The 23,802-nt window shown below is 61.4% G+C and overlaps 1 protein-coding gene across 1 annotated transcript in view; it reads left to right on the forward strand.

The window, feature by feature from the left end:
* The window catches only part of ADARB2 (adenosine deaminase RNA specific B2 (inactive)), a 333,884-nt gene extending 310,333 nt beyond the window's left edge, over positions 1-23,551 (forward strand). Inside the window, exons 6-10 of the mRNA XM_038530219.1 lie at positions 1,477-1,628; positions 6,707-6,875; positions 14,773-14,954; positions 21,720-21,898; positions 22,394-23,551. Of these exons, the coding sequence (XP_038386147.1) occupies positions 1,477-1,628; positions 6,707-6,875; positions 14,773-14,954; positions 21,720-21,898; positions 22,394-22,570 (859 nt within the window). The 3' untranslated portion in view covers positions 22,571-23,551. The remainder of the gene's footprint in view (positions 1-1,476; positions 1,629-6,706; positions 6,876-14,772; positions 14,955-21,719; positions 21,899-22,393) is intronic.
* Positions 23,552-23,802: the final 251 nt, after the last annotated feature.

Raw genomic sequence — 23,802 nt, forward strand, 5'->3', positions numbered from 1 at the left:
AGGGCCCTCCCAGCACCTCCCCCCCGGCCCCGGCACCTGCCGCCCTGCCGTGCAGCTCCTGGGGCTCCCTGCCTGCTAACCCCGTCGCCCTGGGCCAGGACCCCACAACTGCTTGGGGGACACGAGCTCGCAGGCCCTGGAAGGAGGTCGCCTCCAGCTGCCGTCCAGCCGAGGACACGGCTCCTTGGGGGAGGGAGAGGGGGGCGGCCCGTGCGACATGCACCCCCGCGGCTGCCGAGCTGCTCCAGCTACTCCCGGGCCCCCTCTCCAGGGGCCCCCACACCCCACCCCTCCCACCACCAGCCTCTGCTCGGTCATCCCACAACCACCCTACGTTTTCAAAAGAAGGAACGAAAGAAGCCCCAAAAGAAAAGCCCACTGTCCCCGGGAGATAGGCGCGGACCCCAAGTTCCTGGCCGCGGGAGGGGACAGCGCCTCGGCCTGAGGCTGACCCTGCGCCCCGGCCTTACGGGCCATCCTTTCCGGCCCTTTCAGCCGCGGGCGGCGGGCGAGCTGAGAGCCTCTATGCACCTGTCGGTGCCACTTCTGAGAATCCCCGCGCTTCCCCGGGCCTCATCCCGAGGCTCATCTGGGGCCTCGTGCCACAACCTAGTCCGGGGACCTCGTCCCAGGGGCTCATCCTGGGGTCTCCTCCCAGGGACCTCGTCCTGGGGGCTCGTCCTGGGGCTTCGTCCTGGGGTCTCCTCCCGGGGCCTCGTCCCAGGGCCTCGTCCACGGGCTTGGTCACCACCAGCCAGGCCACAGGCCAGCAGCTCCCAGCCCTGGTGACACCCAGACCGGGCCCAAGTCTCCCTGCGCCCCACAGTTCCGAATGGATTCCACTTCCCAGAATGTGTCCCCCAGGACTGTGACCCCAGTGGCCCTGAAGGTCTGTTTCTTGCCTCCTTGCAACGCGTGTGTTTGAGGGGGTCACGAGGAAGGGGCCCCGAGGCCGGGGTGGCCGTCACCAGCACTGGCCTCACTCTGCATGACACACTAAATGTGCAGAATTGAGGTGCTTGTGGGAACCCGATGCGCCAGTGCTGGTGCCCGCACGATCCGGCCATGGTGACTTGACCGCTGCCGGCGTCTCTGCCAGAAGCGTCCCCAGTCCTGACCTGCGGGCAGGGCTCCTCACTCCCCCTGTGAGCCGCCGGCACCCACAGCAGGCCCAGGAGGGTGGGGGAGGCCTGTGGGCAGACTCCCAGCAGCTGCGGGGGGAAGGGGCCCTGCGGGGCCGGGGGCCGAGCCCCCCCCACGAGCAGGAGGGCCGCTCCTGCCAGGGAGCTGGCTCGGTGACACCTGAGCCCAAGACGGGGTCTGCGTCCCGCGAGCCTCCGCCTGTTGCAGATGCGGCCCCGCGGCGGGAGGCACCACGCAGAGGGCACGCGGGACAGCTGGGGAGCCATGGCGTCGGCCGGTGGGCGCCCTCCCGCTTGGCTCACGGCGGGTGACCAGGCCTCTCTGTGACCCTAGCAAGCGGCGCGAGGACTCGGAGCACTCGATATTCGAGCGGTCCAAGGACGGCGGCTACCGGCTGAGAGACAACGTGCTGTTCCACCTGTACGTGAGCACGTCCCCCTGCGGAGACGCCAGGCTGCACTCGCCCTACGAGATCACGGCGGACCGTAAGCACAGCCCCACCCGCTGCGCCCACGACAGCCCGGCCGTGCTGACCGTGCATGGCCTGTGCCGTGCGGGACGGTCCTCCCCGAGGCCCGGGGTCGGGGTCCCAGGCACGGAGGGCAGGCGCTCCCGTCCACGTCACCCGGTGGGCGGCCCACGCCCCAGGAGACAGGGGACAGGGCGGGAGAAGGGGGGAGCGGCTCGGGGCACAAGCAGTCTAGGCGGCGTCCCTCGCCGTTGTGGGCAACTTGGCGGAGAGAAGCGCCGGCCGCGTCAGCTCACATGTAACTACGCCGGTGGCAGGTGTGGCCTTGGGGTGACAAGCTCCGCTGGGCGCTGGGCAGCAGCTGCCCTCTGGGGGCTTCTCAGGGGCGTGTCCCACGGCATCCACCCAACGGAGGATGACGGTTCCAGAGTCGGGACACAGGCCGCCTCCGTGTGTGGTTCCATGACGTCCGCACCTCCAGGAGGTGCAGCTGCTCCACAGGGCACGGACTCATCCCTGGTGCGACGTGTGCAAGCGGCACAGACTGTGCTCGCACCACCACACTCGCAGACCCGTCCCAGAAGCCCAGGTACATACGACATGTACTGCACATGCATGCACACCACACACATGCACACACGTGCACACATGCACATCACATGGGTGCACACACGCACACCACATGTGTGCACACGCATGCACACATGCATGCCACACGTGTGGACACATGCACACCTCACCCGTGCACACACACATGCACACATGCACAGGCCTGTTCCAGGTATGTGCACACAACACGTACTGTACATGCATGTGCATCACACGTGTGCACACACACAGACACACGTGCACACGCATGCACACACGCAGGCCCATCCCAGCAGCAGCACCAGGCCAACTGTCTGACGTGGGCAGTGATACCGAGCATGTGCATGATGAGGGATCTGGTCCCACCAAGATGCTGACACCCCAGGAAACCCCCGGCAGGAGCACAGTGGCCGAAACACACGTAGGGAGGTTTATTTGTGGCTGGTGATGTCGCATCCCCCCGACCCCCGGTGGCTCAAAAAAGTCTAAATTCCCCAGTTTCACTTGTTTCCTCAAAAAGATTTGTCCACGCTGACTGTAATCCTTCCTCCCGGAGTCTGTACGACTGAACTCGAAGCCCCGGGTGTGAGGTGCTTGGGGGGCTCCCTGCCGGCAGGCCAGCGCTCCTGGGCTTATGTGCAGCCTGGCTCATCCAGGGCCACCGGGGGCGTCCGCACACGCAGCTGCCCGCTGCCCTGCTCCGCCCAGGATTCCGGTCACTGGGTGCAGTGGGGAACTGGCACAGCCGTCCTGAGCATCCACACATGTCCAGCTACGGGACTGACCCCCGCGCAGTCCCCGCACAGACCGGGTGTGTCTCCCTGCACACAGGGCCGGGCCGCCCGGGCAGGTGTACAGCTCCTGCGGGGCCCGGCCTGCGCGACGGGAGTGACTCCGCTCACCCCGGGGGACCAGACGGGGGATGATGCCGCGTCCTGGGGCTCCGGGCAGATGGGGCTGGCCCCACCACTCCGAGGGGGCCCCGTGCAAGGAGCCCTGACAAGACCCGGGGCACCGCCCTCCCTCCGACCCCCACATCCCAACGCACACGCCACGTCCATGGGCATCTCTAACTACCCTGGGAAATTCAGTTCTCGCTGCCGTTAGCCAAGGTTTAACGGCGTGCGCAGATCCTCCCCTCCGTCTTCCCCCAAAACCCACGGGAAAGGGCGGATTACGTCGTATCCCACGAGCATGTGCTGAGCCAACCCACTGGTCCTACGTTAGGGACGTTCGAGCGGTCAGGCCACAGCCAGCCCGTCACAGATCTACAGCTGCCTCCTGGAAGCCCCGTCTTCAGGTCCATCTACTGAGTCACAGGCCGTGGCTGAGAAGGTCCGTGCGCGGGGGCAGGGCCATCCAGGGGCCCCCCTGTGCTCGCCGCTGCCCCCCCAAGACACACGTGACGGGGGCTACAGACACTGCCGCAGTGTCACCGCAGATGGCGCCGCAGCCGTACCTTCTGGGACGCACATACCACTCAGAGATGGCTTGGAAACTAAGTAATGTGGCACTTAGACGCATCGTCTGCCCTTCCTAGACCTTTGTCTCCCGTTTCCGGCTCTCCTCCTCCCTGCAGCGCGGCGGCCGCCACGCACCGCTCCTCAGACACGCCGCGTTCCCTCAGTGGACGCCCTCCCTGGCCGTCGGTCTCCATCTCCTCCTGGTTCTGTCCTAGAAATACAATACTCACCTGAACGACCCCGTAAAGCACAGGACCACCCGTACGTCATCTCGTCATCCGTCTCCAAAGGTTTCAGGGTGACCAAGCCCACAAGAAGGAGTCCGCGGACTTGGAATACCAACAGCGGACGAGAACGTTCTGTGGATTTGGGAGGGCTCATACGCACGCCGCACCCCACCGCCAGGGCCGCTGCAGCTCGGGGAGATTCGGTCCCCTGCAGCCCCTGGCTGGACCGGGGCCTGTTCTGCCTCCAGTGCCAACGTCAGCTCCCCCCACCCCCCAGCCAGGCGAGGAAGAGCCACAGGAAGCAGGCTCCACGAGACCCCCAAGGCTCCCAACGCAGCCCCCTGTCCCGGGACTGATGACACTCGTCCGAAAGCAGCCTGAGACGTAGCGCCCCCCCAAAATAAACAGTTTTCAGGAGCGCCTCATGCACCTGGCCCTTCAGGCAAAATCAATCCACCCGAAAACTGCGTGAACTCCTGCCCACCGGCTGCTATTCAGGCCAGGACTCCCTGCCGTCACGGCATTAACCGCCTGTAAAGTCTACTTGCTGGAAAGTTACTTGTGCAGAAGCAGTGGGTGGGAACCCAGAGAAGCCTTGCATGGTGACAGGCAACCTCCCAGGTCTGAAAAATGACACAGTATTTGAAGCACCCGGAGAGTGACAAGGACGCCATAATTATTACAAAGAGGCGGAAGGAAGTACCATGCTCCCTGAGAAAATCCCCGTGGAGAACTCCCAGTCCCTGACGCTGCAACCAACTGGAAACTGAGGCGTACTGGTCCTCTGCTCTCAGTCTGCCTGACCCGGGAAGCTGACGGGGCCAGTAAGGCCCCACACGCACAGGGTAGTCAGGTCCAAGCAAAGTTTTGGTCAAGGGGTTTTGAGTCATAGGAACTACTTTATATTTCAATTTATCATCATTGCCACCATCATCCCCATAACCTTCACCATCACCACCACCTCCAACACCGTTATCTATGATGATCACTACCAGCATCGTCATCACCATCATCACTACCACCACCATCATGACCACCAGCATCACTGACATCATCATCACCACCACCAGCATCACCACCAGCACCATCATCTTTCTCCTTATGGTCCCTCTGGTCTCCTGGTGACCATCATCATCACCATCACCATCACTACCATCATCTTCATCAACATGAACATCACCATCACCACCACCACCATCATGACCACCAGCATCACTGCCATCATCCTCACCATCCTCACCATCATCACCATCATCTTTCTCCTTATGGGCACCCTGGTCTCCTCATGGCCATCATCATCATCATCTGATTCCTGGTGCCACCTAAAGCTGCAGGGATTGGCTCTCTCACCATCACCACCGTGGCGCATCTTTGGCTATGCCTACCCGGGCTCAGTCTCTCCTCTTGGTTCTTCCTTCTGTGGACGACTCACGGACCGGTCAAGATTGGATCCCGCCAAGCACCTGGTTGCTGACGACCAAAAAGCAACCTGAGCCCTTTTAAATTCACTTTCTGCGAGGAGTACAGCGTCTTTCTCCCTATGACATGGACGTCCGTCACTATGGAAACGTAGTACAAGAACTAAAGTTCCCAGAAACAATGAGAAAATATACCAGCAGTTATTTCGAGATCTGTAAAAGGAGGTGCACCTGTAAACCCACGCGTTATTACTTGCTGCCTTCGGTAAGGATAAATAGGGCAGAAACCCTATTTCCACGACTTCAAAACTTACATAGAAACTTTTAAAGAGAGTCCCCTCAGCATCCATCCACATCACCACGTGCGCGGGAGCACGGGGCTCACGTGCTGTTTTCTGTATCATTCGCACGCACAGCAGTTGGCCGTTTCCATATGCGACATGTGCCAGACGTAACGAGCAGAACTTTTAAGAGATGATAAGAGGTGACGGGCACGGAAGGGGGCACTTGACGGCATGAGCACTGTGTGTTACACTATGTGGGCAAATCGAACTCCAGTAAAGAAATATACAAAAAAAAAAGTTGACTGTCTCGGCCTTGCTCATGCTCATTCTCCAAGTAACCGTGGGGTGGGCAGTGTGTGTGCACGTGCGTGCGCCTGTGACGGGGCTCTGGGAAGGAGAGTGGGAGGGTATGGGACCAAGGCTCGAGGGGCCCCCAGGGAACGATTCGTAGCTCCCCAGGGTGGTAGCGGATGCCCTGCTGCACCGTGCACGGCCTACCTCACCCATCCCTGCAGCGCAGGGGGCAGGCACGGCCGCGGCCCAAGTCAGGGCGCAAGAGCCGCGTCTGGCCGTCACCAGTAACCTTGCCGAGGTCACGGAGCTAGAAAACAGTTGGGCCAGGATGAAATCTAGCCGGGGTCTGCAGACCACAGGCCTCAGGCCCGAGCCCCCCACCGCCCCACGGTCCGGGGACCAAGCACGGCTGAGGGGTGCATCCACGGACCTCCGACCTCAGCGTCCACGCGCAAAGCGTTTGGAATGCAGCCATGCTCCCTGGCCGCCGGCCGTGCCGCTGTGCGCACAGCCAAGGAGCCAGGCCGGAGGCCGGGTGACCACAGAGCCCTGGACGCTCGGTGCCGGGCCCGTATGGAGCCGTCATGGCCGGGTCTCGAGGTGGCGCTGGGCGCAGCTGTGCAGCGGCCTCTGCTCAGAGGCAAGTCCCCTCCGCTGGGCCACTTACCTGTGCTTCCACGGCCGGCAGGCCACCCACGGCGCCGGGGTCCCCCAGAGGTCCCTGCACACCTGCCCCTCCTCCACACCACCTCGGGGGGCGGGGGCTCCTGTCCCTGCACAAACAGGTCCCAGCTGCTCACGGCCGCCTCTTCCCTCCTAGTGAACAGCAGCAAGCACATCGTCAGGAAGCTCCGCGGGCACCTGCGCACGAAGATCGAGTCTGGGGAAGGGACAGTCCCCGTGCGGGGCCCCAGCGCGGTGCAGACGTGGGACGGCGTCCTGCTGGGTGAGCAGCTCGTCACCATGTCCTGCACCGACAAGATCGCCAGGTAACAGCCCCCTCGCCCGCCTCCTCCCAGGGGGCCGCGGCCTGGCAGGGCCTGAGGGAGGGAGGGACAGGGAAGGCGCCCAGGGGAGGAGGGCCTCTCGGCGGCCTCGCTCATGGCCACCCTCCCCGCGCCATGTGCCTCTGAGCAGAGGCACAGCCGGTCCAGGCGCTGCCGCCGTCGGCCCTCATCTGGAAGCCTGGGAGGTCAGGACAGCCCGCGGGCCCGTCGGAGGCAGATGGCAGACGTGCCCCCTTCGCCGGCCAGGCCACGTGCACCCTCCAGGCCTGGGTCCCCGGCACGTGGGCTCCCGAGAGGCGGGACTGTGGCCCACAGACCCTCGCGGGCCCCCCCCAGGCCTGTGCTGACCTTCTCCCTGGGAGGCCACGGAGCCGTCGGGGGCAGGCGAGGTGCAGGCCAGGCCCCGTGAGGGCTCAGATCCACCAAGGGGCGCAGGGGAGTCGGGCGGTCGCCCTCTGGGCTGTGGCAGCCCCGGGCCAGGGGACAAGCTGTGGCACCGGTTTCCGCCTCAGAGGGACTGGCCCCCATGCGTCAGGCGCCCCCTGCTCCCTGTAGCATTCTCACCTTCCGTGAAGCAGGAAGGGCGACTTCCTCCTCCGGGAAAACCTCTGGGCACCTGGGGTCACGGGGCTCTCAGCCACCCCCCGGGGCCCTGGGGACCCCGCGCGAGGGCACGGTGCAACCAGCCGCGTCTGTGGGTCCCACACACACAAGCGTCACGGCGCATGGCCGCCCAGGGTGGCTGTGGGTGGGTGGCAGCCTGCGCCCTTCCCAGACCTCTCCTGCGGGAGGCCCGGCCCCCGATGGCGGCCCATGGGACGCGCTCAGCTCTGCAGGCGGCTGCGCTGGGGCTGCGGGTGTGGGGTGTCCCCTCGACATCACTCGGCCCCGCGTGTGTGTGCACGCCCGCCCCTGGTCCCCACCCTGGGCCGAGGCCACCGGGGGCACGCAGGCCGGGCAGGAGCCCAGTCCCGTCCACCCCGCCCGTCGGGTCCCTGTGTCTCCGTCTCTGCCCTCCCCATCGTCTCCCCCATATCTCCATCTCCGTCTCTGTCCCCCCCATTGTGTCCCCCGCCTTTCTGTCTGTCTCCACCCTCCCACCCGTCGTCTCCCGTCTCTCTGTCTCCCCTCCTCCTCTCCCCGTCTCTGCCCCCCCCATCATCCCCCCCCCCCCCCCGCCGTGTCTCCATCTCCACCCCCTGACACTGGGGCTGCAGGAACACCAAGCACCAGTACCGTTGGCTCCTGCTCCTAAGAGCGGGGCGCCGGGGGCCCCTTCACAGTGACGTGCACGTGTGGCCCTTGACAGTTCTTGTGGCAGCCCTGAGCCTGGGTCAGGGTGACGCCACCTGCCCTGGGTCCTGCCACAGCCGCCACCTTCCGTGGGGCATGCACCGATGGCTCCAGGCCGCGAGCTCCTGCGACGTTGCACTCCATGCACGGAGGCTTCCAAAGAGACGCTCTGACGATGGGCGCGTTCGCCTGTTTCCTTCCCTCCTGCACGGACCCACACGGCAAACCAGGGCACGGACAACACCCAAAGTACGGGCTCTTCCCACGGAGACACGGACAGTGTCCTGACTTGGCTGCTGCCACCATCCCAACCCATCCCCTGGGGCTGCAGCCCCGCCCACACCCCGACCTCCCACGCTGGCCTCCGGGACCCTGACCTAAGTCACGGCTACTGATTCACGCCTCCCGGGTTGTGGGGTGCACCGTGGCGGCCCCGGGAGACCATAGCCACCAGGGGAGGCAGTTTCCTCCTTCGCCCAGCCCTCTTGGTCTTTGGAAAATTCTGGAACCAGTTGAAGTCATCGTAAAATCGATTCCCAGGACGCCCAGGTGACGTTGGAGCGTCATGACAGAGGGGCTGTCCCCGGGCATGAAGGGGGACCCCCCAACCGCAGCAGCGGGGGGCAGTGGCCGCAGAGCAGAGGGGATGTCACCCGCGGGAGGGGAGGGGGGCCCGGGCGCTGGTCCGCTCCCCGCGGGGTCGCTGCGCCCCTAGACCGAGGGCTCTCCGCCTTCGCCGCCAAGGATCCAACCAGAGCGGCACATAAAAATCTAAATCTTCTGGAACTAATGTTCCTTTAGATATGGTTTCTAATTTTAAGTACCTGAGCTCGATTATTGATCGCGATGTGTCTTTAAATGAACAGATTAAAACTTTCTGCATAAAAATGAACTGTAAAAAATTATAGGTGTCCTCCAGGGACCGAGGCGCTGTCTGACTTCCAAACTCAGATTCCAGGCGGTGAAGAGGGACGCCGTCCTGACCTAAGCGGAGGGCCCGCCCGCCGGAGGCCGCCCTGTGTTTGCGTGTCACCAGCTCCATGGAAATCCAGTCGAAGCGTTGCCCATAGTTTCCAATCCCAAAATACAGGTCCTTTTAACACGGTCCGTCCTGAACGCCCGCCCCGGGGCGCTCACAGCTGGGTCAAGGGTCCCGCTGCGTCCTGCACCGAGGTCCGTGCGCCCCGCCGCCCCTGCCGCCCCTGCCGCCCCTGCCGCCCCGCTGCGCCCACACCAAGTCCTACCCAACCTCCGCCCATGGACCCACTGGCAGGTCTCCACCATCAGGGATGCTCCGGATCTGGCGCCTCCTGTACCTCAAGCAGACACAGGCCTGAGGAGCCGCCCGCCGTCCACCCCCGGACTCCGCAAAGGGCGGGGAAGCTCGGTTCCTGCAAAACCATCTGGGCATCCGGCTGGCCCCACGGGAGACGGTGCCCAGGTCCCAGGAAAGCGCAGGGGTCGGCGAGGTGGCCAGGGAGGCCACAGACATCTCGCGGACGGCACGGTGTTGGGGACGTGGCAGGGTCCCGACGACGGGGCTGAGGGGAAGGAGAGGCAGCCTGGGGACCTGGGGGAAACAGCCTCGCGTGCAGTCCAGGCCCACACGGGCCTGGAGCTTTGCCGCAGGGCTTCCATCTTCACAGAAGGAACACAAGGCGACGTGTGTCCTCCAGGAACCTCTACGGGGGGTGCAGAGCCAGAGCCCAGGGCGGGCGAAGCCCCATGTACCCAGAGACGCCGGCCCCCACCCAGGACGTGACTCTGGGGCACCCGCAGTGGAGACGCACAATCAGAACCACCAGGTCACGGCGAGGACGCGCGCGGTCAGTGCTGGGCAGGTGCAGCCAGAGGCGCCACATCAAGGGAGCACGTGCCACGTAGGCCTCGGGAACAGAGCAGAGACACGGCGCTAAGCAGAAGTCATTTCTTTCAGCTGAAGATGACCAGAGCGGCACGACGTCATCCTGACCCCAACTTGTGCAGTCAGTGCCAACATCCGGGGGACTCCGCTCACTGTGACGTACACAGACGGCCTGGGGGTCGCGTCCGAGCATGCAGGGGACGCTGGGACCGCTGTCCACTGTCTGTAACGACCACCCCGAAACACACTGGCCTCAACAAGCCACATGTCGGCTGCAAACCTTCCCGTGCGCAGGGCTCGCTCGGCGTCCGACGAAGCTCCCTGGGGCGGGCCACCCCCTGGCCGGCGGGTGCTGACCGCCAGCGGGGAGCTCAGGCTCGCCGAGGCCTCCCTCCACGGAGCGCCCGCTGCCAGGACGGGCGTGCGCGTGGCTTCCACGGCGATGGCAGGCCGCCCGGCTCCTGCCTCCGAGGGCCGCACTCCTTCCCCAGGCCAACCGGGTCGACTGCCCAGTCCTACCGACGGGCGCGCGGAGGACACCAGGCCTTTCATCTCACCGTGTGGCGTGTGCTTCGCAACAGCAGACACTTCTCTGGGAGCTGCTTGTCCGAGCATCTGCCGTTGGACCGAGGGCGTGTCCATGGATGAACCCGTCGCGGCGACGGGGCTGAGCAGCTGGCTCGCGGGTCTGGCCCTGCGCTCGTTTCGAAAGGCCCAACCCGCAGACCGGACAGGCGACGGGTCGCTCGCACAGAAATGTGTCTAATGTCATGGCGTCATCATCACCCACCTTGGTCAAAAGGCAGGAGAAGAAGGTTGGAGATTTGGGAACGGGAGGCTGTGGGGCGGAGGCTGTGGGGCCAGGGTCGGGGGTATCAACCCACAGGCCGGTAGGAGAGTAAATCCCCTCTCTGGGTGGCTGGACCCGCGGGGATTAGTATTCTGTCCAGCACGGGGACCCCCGTCAGCAGCGTGGGAAACAAGCTGGATAGATGGGACCCCCGGCTGCGCCCCAGCCCCATGACTCAGAGCCGAGGGCACCCGGCGCCCCCAGAACACTCTCAGGGTCGACACTGGGTGTGTCACGCCTCCTGCACCTCCTGTCAGGCTTCCGGCTGGAGCACCGTCGGGCCATTTCTCCCAGGTGGGCAGGGCTCTACTTCCGGATCACGGGCAGGTTTCCCCCCGAAGAAGAAAAGGGGAGGGTTAGTCCGTATGCCCACCCCCGCTTCGGGGGACGCGGCCCATGCTGAGGCATGCGGTTCACGGCGTAGCACGGCTCGATGGGACGGTCACATGGCGACGCAATCCCCTCGCCCCCCCCCCCCCCCCCCCCCCCCCCGCCGTGGTTCAGCGAACACCGCCATCAGGTCCCGGAGGTTCTGTTTCCCTCCTGCAGTGAGAACCTTCCGGACCCACCCTGAGCCCTTCTCAGGGGCATCGTACGGCACTATTACATACAGTCCCCGAACGCCTCCTGTCACAGCTGCAAGTCCTCGCGCTGTGACTGGCGTCTCCCCACGCCCTGCCGCCTCCGCTGACCGCCGCTCTACTCGGTTTCTGGGGGTTCGGCTTTTCCGTGCTTCCCTGAGAAGTGACATCCTAGGGTATTTGTCTCTCATGTAGGATGACGCCCCCAAGAGCCATCCCAGACATCACAAATGTAAGACCTGGCGTCGAGTCTTTAATCCACTGCAAGAGTTTGGGTTTGCGCCCAGTGGGCAACAGCGGTCCAGTTTCATTCTTCCGCGTGTGGCTGCCCAGCTCTCCCAGCACCATCTACTGAAGAGGCCATCTCCTCCCCGTTGCGTGTTCTTGGATGCTTTGTCGTGAACTGAGTGGCCATATGTGTGTGAGTCCACTCCTGGGCTCTCTATCCTGTCCCATTGACCTGGGTGTCTGTTTTTTGCCAAGTACCTATGTTGATGGTACTGAAGACTGAACCACGGGCTTCACCATACGTAGGAGACATCACCCCGCGGGACCGCAGCAAGGTGGCAAGAACCCCAACTGTCCCAAACGTGCACCACTAATGGCTGCCCCCCTCCATCCCGTGTGCAGGTGCACCGCGTGGTGACCACAGAGGTTGGGCTCACCCCTGCCACCGCTTCCCCCGGTCCTTGGAGGCCAAGATTCGAACTGAGCGAGGGGATTCCACAGAAAGGCAGTTTTTTTCCCCCCAAGATCTCTCCTCCACACATCTTTTGGTATTTCCGTGATTGACAAACGGACAGAAATCTATTTATTGAGGGATTATCTATATTGAAAACCAGACACGGGATCTCTTTCTTTCTCTGTCAACATCGCAGGAGTATCAGCTGTTTGAACAAAAAGGAGAGGCATTCTCATTCAGTCCTCAACGCCGACGGTTCCCCAGTTCATATTCAGGAAGACATTTGGTTTTATCGATCGTGTGAGCTGAATGCGTTCAAACTCCTAGAGCCAGACAAGGAGAGGGTTGATTTTCTCTTTATTATGAAGGTTATTAAGAGGAAGCCACATAGAGAAGTCATTTGTTTTCAGACAATCCCACCGAATCAGAACCACTCAGTTATGTTCCAGAACTTTTGTTCACAGCCAACACCCGAACAGCCTATCGCGCTCTCCCGGGAACGCCAACCTTGTTGTTCAAGACTTGGCCGATTTCGGGCGAGTGCTTCGTTATGGGGTGGGGGGGGATGTCCATTTCCTTGCTTTCAACTCGTAAGAAATGTTAAAGGTTCACTAATGGTCAGACATAAGAACAGACGCAGCCCAGAACCCCTGGCGGCCGGCGGTGACGTAGCACCCTACCTGCGGGCAGATGGCGTCTGTGACTTCGTCCGCAAGAGTTCCTGTGCTCATCACTTGGTGCCAACACAGGAAAGCCTCCACGTGGGTCGGGAATAACGTGTGCACTTGACAGCGGATGCTGGAAACCATCGCACTAACTGCTACCCTTGCTCCTGCTTTCTTGCGCTCTTCTGACCCAAGGAGGAGGCATCCAAAGTAGCATCCGACCAAGTGACTTTATTGGATTTTTTTCCGTCACTCCCTGGTACTCCTGGAAATCCTGGCCCCATCCCTCAATGACCACTCAAAACAGCGCGGTGCTCCTTCCACGGAAAGCTCACATGCCCCAAACCCCCTCCCGGATTCTGCGCTTCGTCGGCAGGAGTGCACAGGCCAGCTCACACGCCCGCGACGGCGGAGTCCGGCAGCAGCCACATCGCCAAGGGAAGGCCCCCGCGGCTGGGGACACGTGCTCCGGTTGCCTTCAGGAGTCCACGCCTCCGAAACTTTTTGATGTTCTCTTTGGTAGAAACCATGTGAGTCTCCGAAGGACGGCGGGTTCGGCCCTTTCTGAAAGAGGTGATGGGACCTACGGAAATGACCACAATTATTTTTTTAAGCGAAGTTATGCAAATCTGATAGACTAAAGTAAATGTTTCATAAAACCAATGACTGTTTAAATTGTAGGACTAAACTGTTTGTATATAAATATTACCTTTTATATTCCATTTGAGTTTTATGTAGATGAACACATTACTTTAATGACCTGCGTTTGCGGGGAGAGCAGGAGACTCGCTCTCTCGATCCTCGCCCGCCAGATGGCTGCCTTTTCTTGCATGAGATTAAAACATGTCTCTCATTCGCCACGATGCTTCTGAGGCAAATTAATATCGCCAGCTAAATTGCTTGTGTTTTCGGAATAAAATTTAAAGAGAACTTTTTAAAGCAATTGGTGTCACAGGTTCCCGGAGCAGATTGCTCTCCAGGTAGGGCATGCTGGCTTTAAACGTTCGGTAATTAATGGAAAGGATTCCGTGTTAATTGACTGCTTCAGGAAAAGGGGAATATAATGACTCCTTATTAATCATGAAAAGAAATGTACGGCACGGAGGCGCCACAATAATTGCTCTAACAGCGGAGAAATGTTAATTAATGAAAAGAACAATGATGTAAGAAATTAGCTGCATAATGTTCGCTGCTGATGGAGGTTGGGTTTTAACACGTTATTTACAGTGGAAACCACGAAATGTTACCTCAGACCGATGCCCGTAACCTTGTACCACCCAAGTTTAGGGGAAAAAAAAGAAAAAAAAAATCCTCATCAGGGCTGGCAGAAGCAACCACACTTGCCCGGGGCTGTATTTATTCCCGAGAACAGCCCCGTCCTTCGTGTCTGATCTGAGCTTCTAAAATCAAAATCTTCCTCAGAGCAGAGCAGGGTCATTTATTAATGTCATTTAATGACACAACAGGTCATCCTGGCTGCTGAGGACAAAAGGGGGAGAACGTCTTTTCCCCTAAACGGAAATAAACAAACTCCGTTTCTGATACTTCCCGGCTCACATGAAGAAAAATTCAGATTCGCTTTGGGGACATGGTATTTTTTTTTTTTTTAATCTAACTCCAGTCCCTGAGAGAATATATAGTTTCCACGCCATCTAACAACTTGTTTTCCAGGAAAGGAAGCCCCGATCATGGAAACGCAGAGCCCCGTCGCGGCGCCCATGGGGTTAGGGGCTCAGCGCCCTGAGCCACCCAAGCCTGCAGCCCCTCCCTGGGGCCAGGTGTGGCCAAGGGCGCTCCTCCCTTGGGCCTGCCTGTCCCCACAACACGGCCAAGCCCAGCGGAGGCAGGCCAGGCCCGGGGCTTCCGGGGCTTTGGGGGGTGTGGAGGGAGGCCCTGGGCACTGCCACCCGCCTGGTGAGCACCACACTGACCCTGTCCTTGCAGGTGGAATGTGCTGGGCCTGCAGGGCGCGCTGCTGTGCCACTTCATCGAGCCCGTGTACCTGCACAGCATCATCGTGGGGAGTCTGCACCACACGGGCCACCTGTCCCGGGTCATGAGCCACCGGACCGAGGACATCGGCCAGCTGCCCACCTCCTACCGGCACAATCGGCCCCTCCTCAGCGGTAAGAGCACGCTGTCCCCATAGATGCGGGAATAAGGGCCCATCGGCCGCACCCGTGGGTCCGGACTCGGGCTGATCTTACCCATTTTGGCTGATGGCTATTGAGATGTAGCGAGCAGGGGCGCCCGGGGCTCGTCGGTGAGGCGTCTGCCTTAGGCTCAGGTCGTGATCTCAGGGTCCTGGGATCGGGTACCGTGTCGGGCTCCCTGCTCAGCGGGGAGGCTGCTCCTCCCTCGGCTCGTTCTCTCCCTCCCTCTCTATCAAATTTATTAAAACCTTAAAAAAAAAACAAAAGGCTTAGCGAGCAAAGTGACACCACTCCAGGGCTTCAGAGAGGAAGGTACAGCATGGCCCGGAGGCAGGGGAGAGGACAGGAGGCTGCCACCGCGCCGCAGCCCCACGTAACCGGGAACCGCGCGTGGACAGGGTAGTCTCTCCCTCCGCTGGGCGGGAGGCGCCTCCCCGGGGGCCGTGCAGGCCACTGGCTGCCCCAGGGGCTGCGGGAGCCCCCCCGCCACGGCGCCCGGGGGACAGCCCACGTCGGCAGCTGCTCAGCCCCGCGCCGCGGGTGGGCACCGGGTTGGCGGGGCCGGGGTCGCGCTGGGAGGGGGAGAGCGCGTGGAGAGCCCCTCCTGGTTCCTGAGAATGAGCCTGGGCGCAGCCTGGCGGGGGAGGTGGGGGGGCGAGGACCGTGCCCGGGGGCAGGGGGCCACCCCGCGTGGAGCAGGAGCGGGCGGTGGGTGTGCCCGCAGGAGTCGGTGGGGCTGCCGGCGGCCCGAGGCTTTCCTGCCCGTCTCCCACAGCTCCCTGGAGCCCGGGGGGGGGGGGGGGCGCAGGGACAGGCGCGGGGACAGGAGCACCTTGGGACATGAGGCGGCGTCCGGGACCGTGGGCGCCCGCTCGGCCCGGGCTGCTGGGGAAGAGGTGGGAGGAGCGGTGCCCATGGCCGGCTCGCCCAGCGCCCCAGGACGGGGGCAAACGCGCTCCAATTCAAAGTCTATAAAGGCACATTTATTTTTTTAAACGGTTGGTGAGTTCAGTTTGTGTTCTGATCACAGCACTTTGGCTCAGTTTCAACCTCTTTCTTTCATTCCCCGCCCCCTTTCCCCTTTATTTCTCTCAAAATGGCAAACTTCTCACAGCCGAACTGCCAACCCGACCCTGGAGCCCAAAGTCCTAGAACGAGGACTAGGTTTGGTGCTAAATCAAATGCTCCCAACTCGGGGGCCCCACAAACCTCAGTCCTTCGGGCTCTAAGTTAATATAAGAATCCTCACGGCTCCGATGAGGGTCGCAGTACACCGCTCCGTGGCTCCACTTCCCTCTCCTAGTGGGGAATTCACTCAAGCTCCACGAACACAAGGAAATGCACCTGCAAATCCTTACTCCCCTTCCCGCAAGGGGCTGGCTGGCTTGCTTTTTTTTTTTTTTTTTAAGATTTTATTTATTTATCTGACACAGAGACAGAGAGAGAGAGAGAGAGAGCGCACAAGAAAGAGGGGCAGAGAGAGAAGCAGATGCCCCGCTGAGCAGGGAGGCCAGTGGGGCTCGAACCCGGGGTCCTCAGGATCATGACCTTTGCCGACCGAGCCACCCAGGTGCCCCTGGAGGGGCTGGTTCTCACCCACCCTTTGGGTTCTGGACGTTACTGTCTGGCCATCCGTTCCCTTGCAAAGCTATTTTAAAATCATATGTTCAACTGGAACTATGCAAGCACAGATTAAAACAGGAATTTTGAATGATCATCGTAAATACAGTGAATTTAAAAAAAAAAAAGCTCCTTTAGAGAAATTCAGAACACCCCAAACCATCAAGTGGTGCAACCTGATGGCGAAGTGCCTGAGCCTCCCGTGTGAACCCCCGCCCTGGGGAGACGCTCACCCCTACCCGCAACCAGGACGACCTGACTGGACGTTTCAGTCCATCCTCAGATGCTGATTTAAAACACAGCTTTTGTTACTGCAGAGATGCAAATAAGCCTAAACTGTGGTGTCTCACCTGCATGCTCTTAGCTGCTCTGCTCTGGATGATATTTAAAAGCTAATCATGCAAATTTTGGGAGGAAATCATCGGGACTTTCTGCAACAGGGAGAGACGGAGAGATCTTGTATGAGGATAGTAATGAAAAGCGCACTCAGACAAGCACATGAAATCTGCTTGAAGATTCCCTCAAGGTCAGTTTGCAAAACTGCCCGAGGAGATGAAGCCCACGTGCCGTAGGAGTACGGCCGCTTCGTGGGGGCTCCGTCAGCTCTGGGTTAATAAGAAGCGGCCGAGCCGAAAAAGACACCCTATTGACACAGTTGTAGGATGCATATTAATGTCCTCCACGGATATCCTGAGACAGTCCGCACAGACCAGTCTGCACCTGTGGGCGGAACCGAGGCCGGACGTCAGACGTCCAGACGGCGAGTCACATCCCCCGTGAGAGCAGCCACCCTAAGGGAACTGGCCCTCCATCTTTCTCGCATATTCGATACGATGAGGACATGGTGATGAAGATAATTAAGGAAAATCTCTGTTCCGAATACTCATTTTTTTAGAAAAACACTAAGTGGAGTAGAAAGTGACTTCGAAGCTGTTCTGCTAGGCTGAGGGTGTGGTTTGTGTGAGCTTCTGCGCTCAACCTAAGTCTCCTTTTTCTTCATCGGGAAGAAGAGCAGCCCGGGTGGGATACACACGGTCTTTGTTCCTAGTAGCGGCCGTATCCAATGGCCCTGGTGTTCAACGTCGAACATCCTTAGTCCGCACCGAAGAGAACACTCGGGAGGAGGCTACGGCCCGTGGCAAGCTCCTGGCCACGGAGACAAAACTGGAGAGACGGGCCTTGGGGATTGGACATCAGAGCCGCAGGCTGTCTCGGACCCCGGTTTACAATCCACGATGGGAATCACAGGCTGTGATTAGGGGAGCACCTCCCTGAAGGAGTAATAGTGGGTCGCCGGTGGGTCAGGGCCTCATGGACTCCATGTTTCTCAAGCAGCTGGTTCACGGAGATGTCGCCAACAGCATAAAGCCTGCCCCCGGCACCTGCGGGCCGCGCTTCGGACACCTCTGTGCAGGAGGGAAGTGGGTGGGATGGAGGAGGCCCGAGGCCAGGCAGACCCACATTTCTGTGAGTCCCAATCTCCGTGTATTGTCACACTGAGCTGCGGAACCTGAGGTGGAGAGCCAAAGCCTCTTTGAATCAGGAGAAATTCCTAAAGTTAATGATCATTAACAGTATCTTGCAAAACCATCCAGTGGGGGATAGTAGCAAACTTCGTTTTTTATGCAGGTGGTAACTAATACGCAATATTATAGTCATCGTAAAATAAGGACTGGAGCACCTGGGGGGCTCAGTCGGTGAAGCATCTGCCTTTGGCTCAGGTCATGATTCCAGGGTCTTGGGATCAAGTCCCACGTGGGGCTCCCTGCTCAGTGGGGAACCTGCTTCTCCCTCTCCCTCTACCCCTCCCCACCCCTGTGCACACTCACACTCTCTGTGTCTTAAATAAATGAAATCTTTTTTAAAATAATAGATGAATAAAAATAAACACAACTGAGGAGAGAATTAGTAAATTGGAACATCGGCCTGAAGGAAACCTCCAGAACGCAGGTGGGTTAGTGGGGGTTTTCCAGAGAAGAGAACCAGTAGAGTATATTCATTCCCCTAATAGAAAAGAGATATGCTTCAAGCAACTGCTCACGTGTGTGCGGGGCTGGCAGGTGTGGTCCCCAGGCAGTCTGGAAATTCCAGCTGGAGACCATGCTGCCACCGAGTCCACGGAGAGTCGACCGATGGCATGAGGCCCTGCACAGAGGACAGTCATCTCTTTCCTCCACGTCAGTCACACCCGCAAGCACCCTCACAGCAATGGCTGGCCAGTGTTTGACGAGACAGCTGGACACCACGGACCAACCAGGCTGAGTCATGAAAGTAACCGTCCAGCGGGAAAACACAAAGAGGTCAGAGACAGGGCGAGGAAGTGCGACTAACCTGCTCCAGACGGAGAGAGAAGCCGCGGAGCAGGAGCCGCATGCAGAGAGCCAACAGCCAGTCTCTCCCCAGGACGCGCGTGGAGCATCAGCGACAGACCCAGGAGCACAGCGTGGCCCAAGAAGAACCTCAAGTCCTCCTCCCAGCGGCAAAACTGCTACCAAACCAAACCAACGAAGAGACAAAAGGAAGATGATAAAAGCAGTCGGGGACATACAGGAGCAGCTCCAGGGGGCCGGATCAGCTGCTTCGTGGAAGATAAAAAACAACAAAACAGTATCTCTAAGATGCTGATAGGAAATCAATCTCAACCGAAAATCCTAGACTCACTGAAAGTATCCTGTAAAAATGAGGGCAAGGAGGGGACACCGGGGGGGGGGGGGGGGCTCCGTGGGGGAGAGCGTCTGCCTTCAGCTCAGGTCCTGGGATCCAGTCCCGCTTCGGGCTCCCTGCTCAGCGGGGTGTCTGCTTCTCCCTCCGCCTCTGACCCTCCTCCCCTACTCATGTGCATGCTCGCTCGCTCGCTCGCTCTCTAAAATAACAAATAAGTCTTTAAAAAGTAAAAATGAGGGCAAGACCACATTCCGGATAGACACAGAGCTGACGCGCCTCAAGACTCACACCCCAGGAGACATTAGTTGGGCCACTTGGGCACAAGGAAAACCACCCCCAATGGATAGAGCAGAATAAAGACCGATGAAGATAATCCCCTTTTTTATCCAGTACAACCCTCGGCTTATTACGTCAGTTTAGGCGCCTTAGGAGAGAAACATGTGTCATAGGAGGAAACCATGACCATGTTCTGCTGAAGTCCCCTCGTCCTGTGTCTCCCTGAAGAAATGACAACCCTTACAGGTGCCAAGAACCGTGTCACTGTCAGGTTGCAACATGAAGTAGTCACACTTTTTCCTGCCACAGAGGAGAGGTCACAGCCTTCAGAGCTGTCCTGGGAGCCCGTGCATTTTGAGCTGTGAGGACCACAGACCACAGTCACTATTCAGACTCCCACGGCTCCTGTCAGCCGCAGGAAGGCAGCCCCTGAAAATCAGGGGGAAGCGCTCATGACAACAGGAGGCCCCAGCGTCCGAGCAGGTGCCCCAGCGCCCAGCAGGTGCCCCAGCACCCGAGCAGGTGCCCCAGTGCCCAGCAGGTGCCCCAGCATCTAAGCAGGTGCCTCAGTGCCCAGCAGGTGCCCCAGTGCCCCGCAGGTGCCCCAGCACCCGAGCAGGTGGCCCAGTGCCCAGCAGGTGCCCCAGCAGCCAGCAGGTGTCCCAGCGCCCAGCAGGTGCCCCAGCATCTAAGCAGGTGCCCCAGTGCCCTCCCTAGCACTGCACACACCCGGCAACCACCGGCTCACCGCCGCTCAGACGAGGGGACACCGGGGAAAAGCCCAGTTATTCCTATGTGTGTCCCTCGGACCTTAGGAACCTGCAGGACGAGCAACAGGCGTCGCTCGGCAGAAAGACCACACCCAGTTCTCACCCTCTCCAGACCCTACTATGCTCTGCACACTCACCCCGAGATGTGCTCTCGTAGGACGAGGCAGTGGCTGTAAAATCACTGCCAATCGTCTCGATGTTTGCGCTGATGCGAGCGAGCGGACCGACCCCACATCTGTGAGTCCGCGCCAGTTAGTCCAAGCTCCACTCCCGTTAGAAGCACATGCACCGTGCCATGTCCGTGTGCGCACGCCTACGTGCGAGGGCCGCACACGGGGTCTGGCAGGGGGCAGAGCACACTAGCGGCCTGGTCTACACCCGCCTGTCACTGCAGGACTCGATGTTGAATCCGTCTCACAAGATGGAAGCCAGTGCTGCCTGAGATAGGGACTTGGCCCTCTTCCTATAAAAATTCTATTTCTGAATGTCGTGTGTAGATAGAATTCGGAGAAAGGGAATTAAATCTTAAATACGCCCGGCCCACCAGCGACCTAAAGAAACGCTCCATGGCCTCGCTTTTTAAACAGAGGCGCGCAAGGGTTTTCTCAAACTAGGGTGTCGGTTAGCAGTTAGACGAGCCCTTAGGGCCTCCCACTCGGGGCGCAGGCGCTGTAGCCGCCGGGGGCGGGCACGCAGAGGGGGGCCCCAGATGATGGGGGGAGCCTCAAATTAGGGGATGGTGGGGGGGGCCTCGGATGGTAGGGGAGCCTTGGATGGGGGAGCCCTGGATGGTGGGGGGGCCTCAGACAGGGGGAGCCCTGGATGGTGGGGGGAACCCGGGTGGTGGGGGGGGGCCTCAGATGGTGGGGGGTGGACTTGTATCTGTAGCTTGGCAGCACCCAGAGCTGACGGGCCAGCTGCCCCGGGAGGGCCTGGGGTGCGGGGCCCCCAGACATGGGGTCACCGCCTCACACCTGCCCAGTCCCTCGCACTCAGACGCTTCCCGACACCAGGCGTCCCCACTGCACTGTGACCCACAGTCCAGTGGCAGCATGAGCACCGTCTGTGAAACCGGCGCCCACCCTCCCTAGACACAGGCCCGGGGAAGCCCCTGGGCCCTCCAGGCCAGGACAAGGGGCACTCAGGTCGGGGAGGCGGCCTGGGGAGGGGTGCAGGGGGGTGCATGGGGCTGTTCCCCCTCCTGGCGCCCACGTGCCTTCCCCGGGTCACCCTCGGGGGGCGCCGGGCAGGGGCAGCAGGTGCGCAGCGCAGAGGCCGGGGCGGCCTGGACTGCTGGGCTCTCGCCGCTGCCGGGCCTCGGGGCCTTGTCTCCCAGGAGCAGCCTGCGCCGTTCCTGGGGGCTCGCCCAGCCGACCCGCTGAGCCCGGCTCCCGCGCTGTGTTGCCAGGAGTGAGCCACGCGGAGGCACGCCAGCCGGGGAAGTCGCCGCACTTCAGCGTGAACTGGGTGATGGGCAACGCAGACGTGGAGGTCATCGACGGCACCACGGGCAAGAGGAGCTGCGGGGGCTCGTCGCGGCTCTGCAAGCACGTGTTCTCGGCGCGGTGGGCCAGGCTCTACGGAAAGGTAGGGCCCGGGAGCCCGCAGGAGGCTGGGCTGGTCCCGCCGGCGTGGCCCAGCGCGGGCTCCGCTCTTTCCTCCCCACCGACGCCCTGCAGACTCGGGGGTGCCGCTCCACGTGGGCCCGGCCGGCAAGCGCGGCCTCCAGGGCTGCAGAGCAGGCACTAGCTGCGGCATCAGGGCAGTGTAGGGACGTCCCCAGGAGGCCCCTGGAGCGGCCCTGGAGTCTGAGTCCGTCCAGGTCAGACAGACAAAGACTGGCAAGTAACCTGCACTGGACAGACGCAGGGCGGAGGATGCGACGGTCTGCCGTGCACCCGTGGGGTGGCCGCCAGGTCGGGCCGGGTGGCGCCCCGAGGACGCCTGATGGAAGCAGCAGCTTTGGGCAAGCCCCAAGCACTCGGGCCTCCGCCGCGGCCCCGTCCGTGTCTGGGGAGGGGGAGGGCGGGCGGCCAGGAGCCGTGTCGGCCCGGCTCACCTGTTGTCTTGTCCCGCCCACAGCTGAGCACGCGGATCCCGAGCCCGGGAGACACGCCGTCCATGTACTGTGAGGCCAAGCGGGGCGCGGGCACCTACCAGTCCGTGAAGCAGCAGCTGTTCCAGGCGTTCCAGAAGGCGGGGCTGGGCACCTGGGTGAGAAAGCCGCCCGAGCAGGACCAGTTCCTCCTGACGCTCTGAGCCGGACGAGCTCCCGGGCGGAGCGAGCGCCCGGACAGGGCAGGGCAGGGCAGGGCGAGCGGGCGCCAGCGCGGCCAGCGGCGGGGCTCCCTGGCTCTTCGCACTCATTTCCCTTTGGCGTTCCAGAAGCACGCGCGGGCGGCGCCCCATGGGCTCCCGGACTCCCGCTCGGAGCCTGGGGCTCCCCAGGGGGCTGCTCCCTCGTGGTCAGAGCCCAGGCACCCCAGCCCGGAGGCAAGGGCACCGCCGCACGGCTCTTCCCACTGCGTCCAACGGAAAGTTTCCGTCCAGGCCGAAGGGTCTTGGGTGCGGCCGTGCCCAGCGGAGCCTCGTCCCACCCCACGCCCCCCGCCCGCCACGCGCCCGCAGCACCGCGCCCGGTTCTCACGAGCACAAGCCGACGCGATACTTCAGGATAAGCCACAATGAAGAGAAAAGCCATGGGCTCCTCCCCAAAGAAGCCAACAGGACGCTCGACCACCCTCATCACCCACTTAAGTTTTTACTCCACCTCCTTCCCAAGCGGATGGGAGACGCGCAAGCACTGAGGAAGCCGAGAAGCAGGACGGGAGACGCGGACCCGGAGTCGCAGAGCGCGTGCGCCCCGGCCTGGGTCCCAGGGGTGGGCTCCCAGGATGCGGCCCGCAGGTGCCCTCGGCCGCCGGCTGCACCCGGGGCCTGCAGGTGACGAGCTAACGGGGGCCCCGGCCAGACCACGCTCCGACTTTCCCTGAAATCCCATTAGACGGTGAGCAAGCTCGACAGAGCCTCAGCAACAACCTCCACCCCGGGGCTGCAGGGCCACCAGCTCTCCCCGCCTTCGTCCCCCGGTCACCGTCCCGCATGACGGAAACAAAGCACACAGAGCAGCGGCTGAAACACGAGGGGTGGGATGGTGTCCTGCTGAGAGTGGGCGATGGCGTGGGGCCATGTGGGGTCCGTCCCTCGGCCCCGGCAGGGCTCCGCTCTGACCACAAGGATGCACGTCTCACACCCACCATGCTCGTCCCCAGGCCTGCGGTTTCTCCAACCTGAGCAGGCCCCGTGACCTTGAGGACGCCCGAAGGCCCGGCTCCAGGGTCCTGGGGTCCCGGGGTCCCGGCGAGCATCCGGCCGGAGGGGAGCGCAGCGGCGGCCAGACACGGCAGAGGACAGGCTGCAGGTACGACAACGCAGCAGCAAAGAAACACAATGAGTTTGAGACGTTAGGGGACAGGGAGCAGAGGGCTAGC

This window comes from Canis lupus, chromosome 2 (assembly GCF_011100685.1).
Source record: "Canis lupus familiaris isolate Mischka breed German Shepherd chromosome 2, alternate assembly UU_Cfam_GSD_1.0, whole genome shotgun sequence".
NCBI lineage: Eukaryota > Metazoa > Chordata > Mammalia > Carnivora > Canidae > Canis > Canis lupus.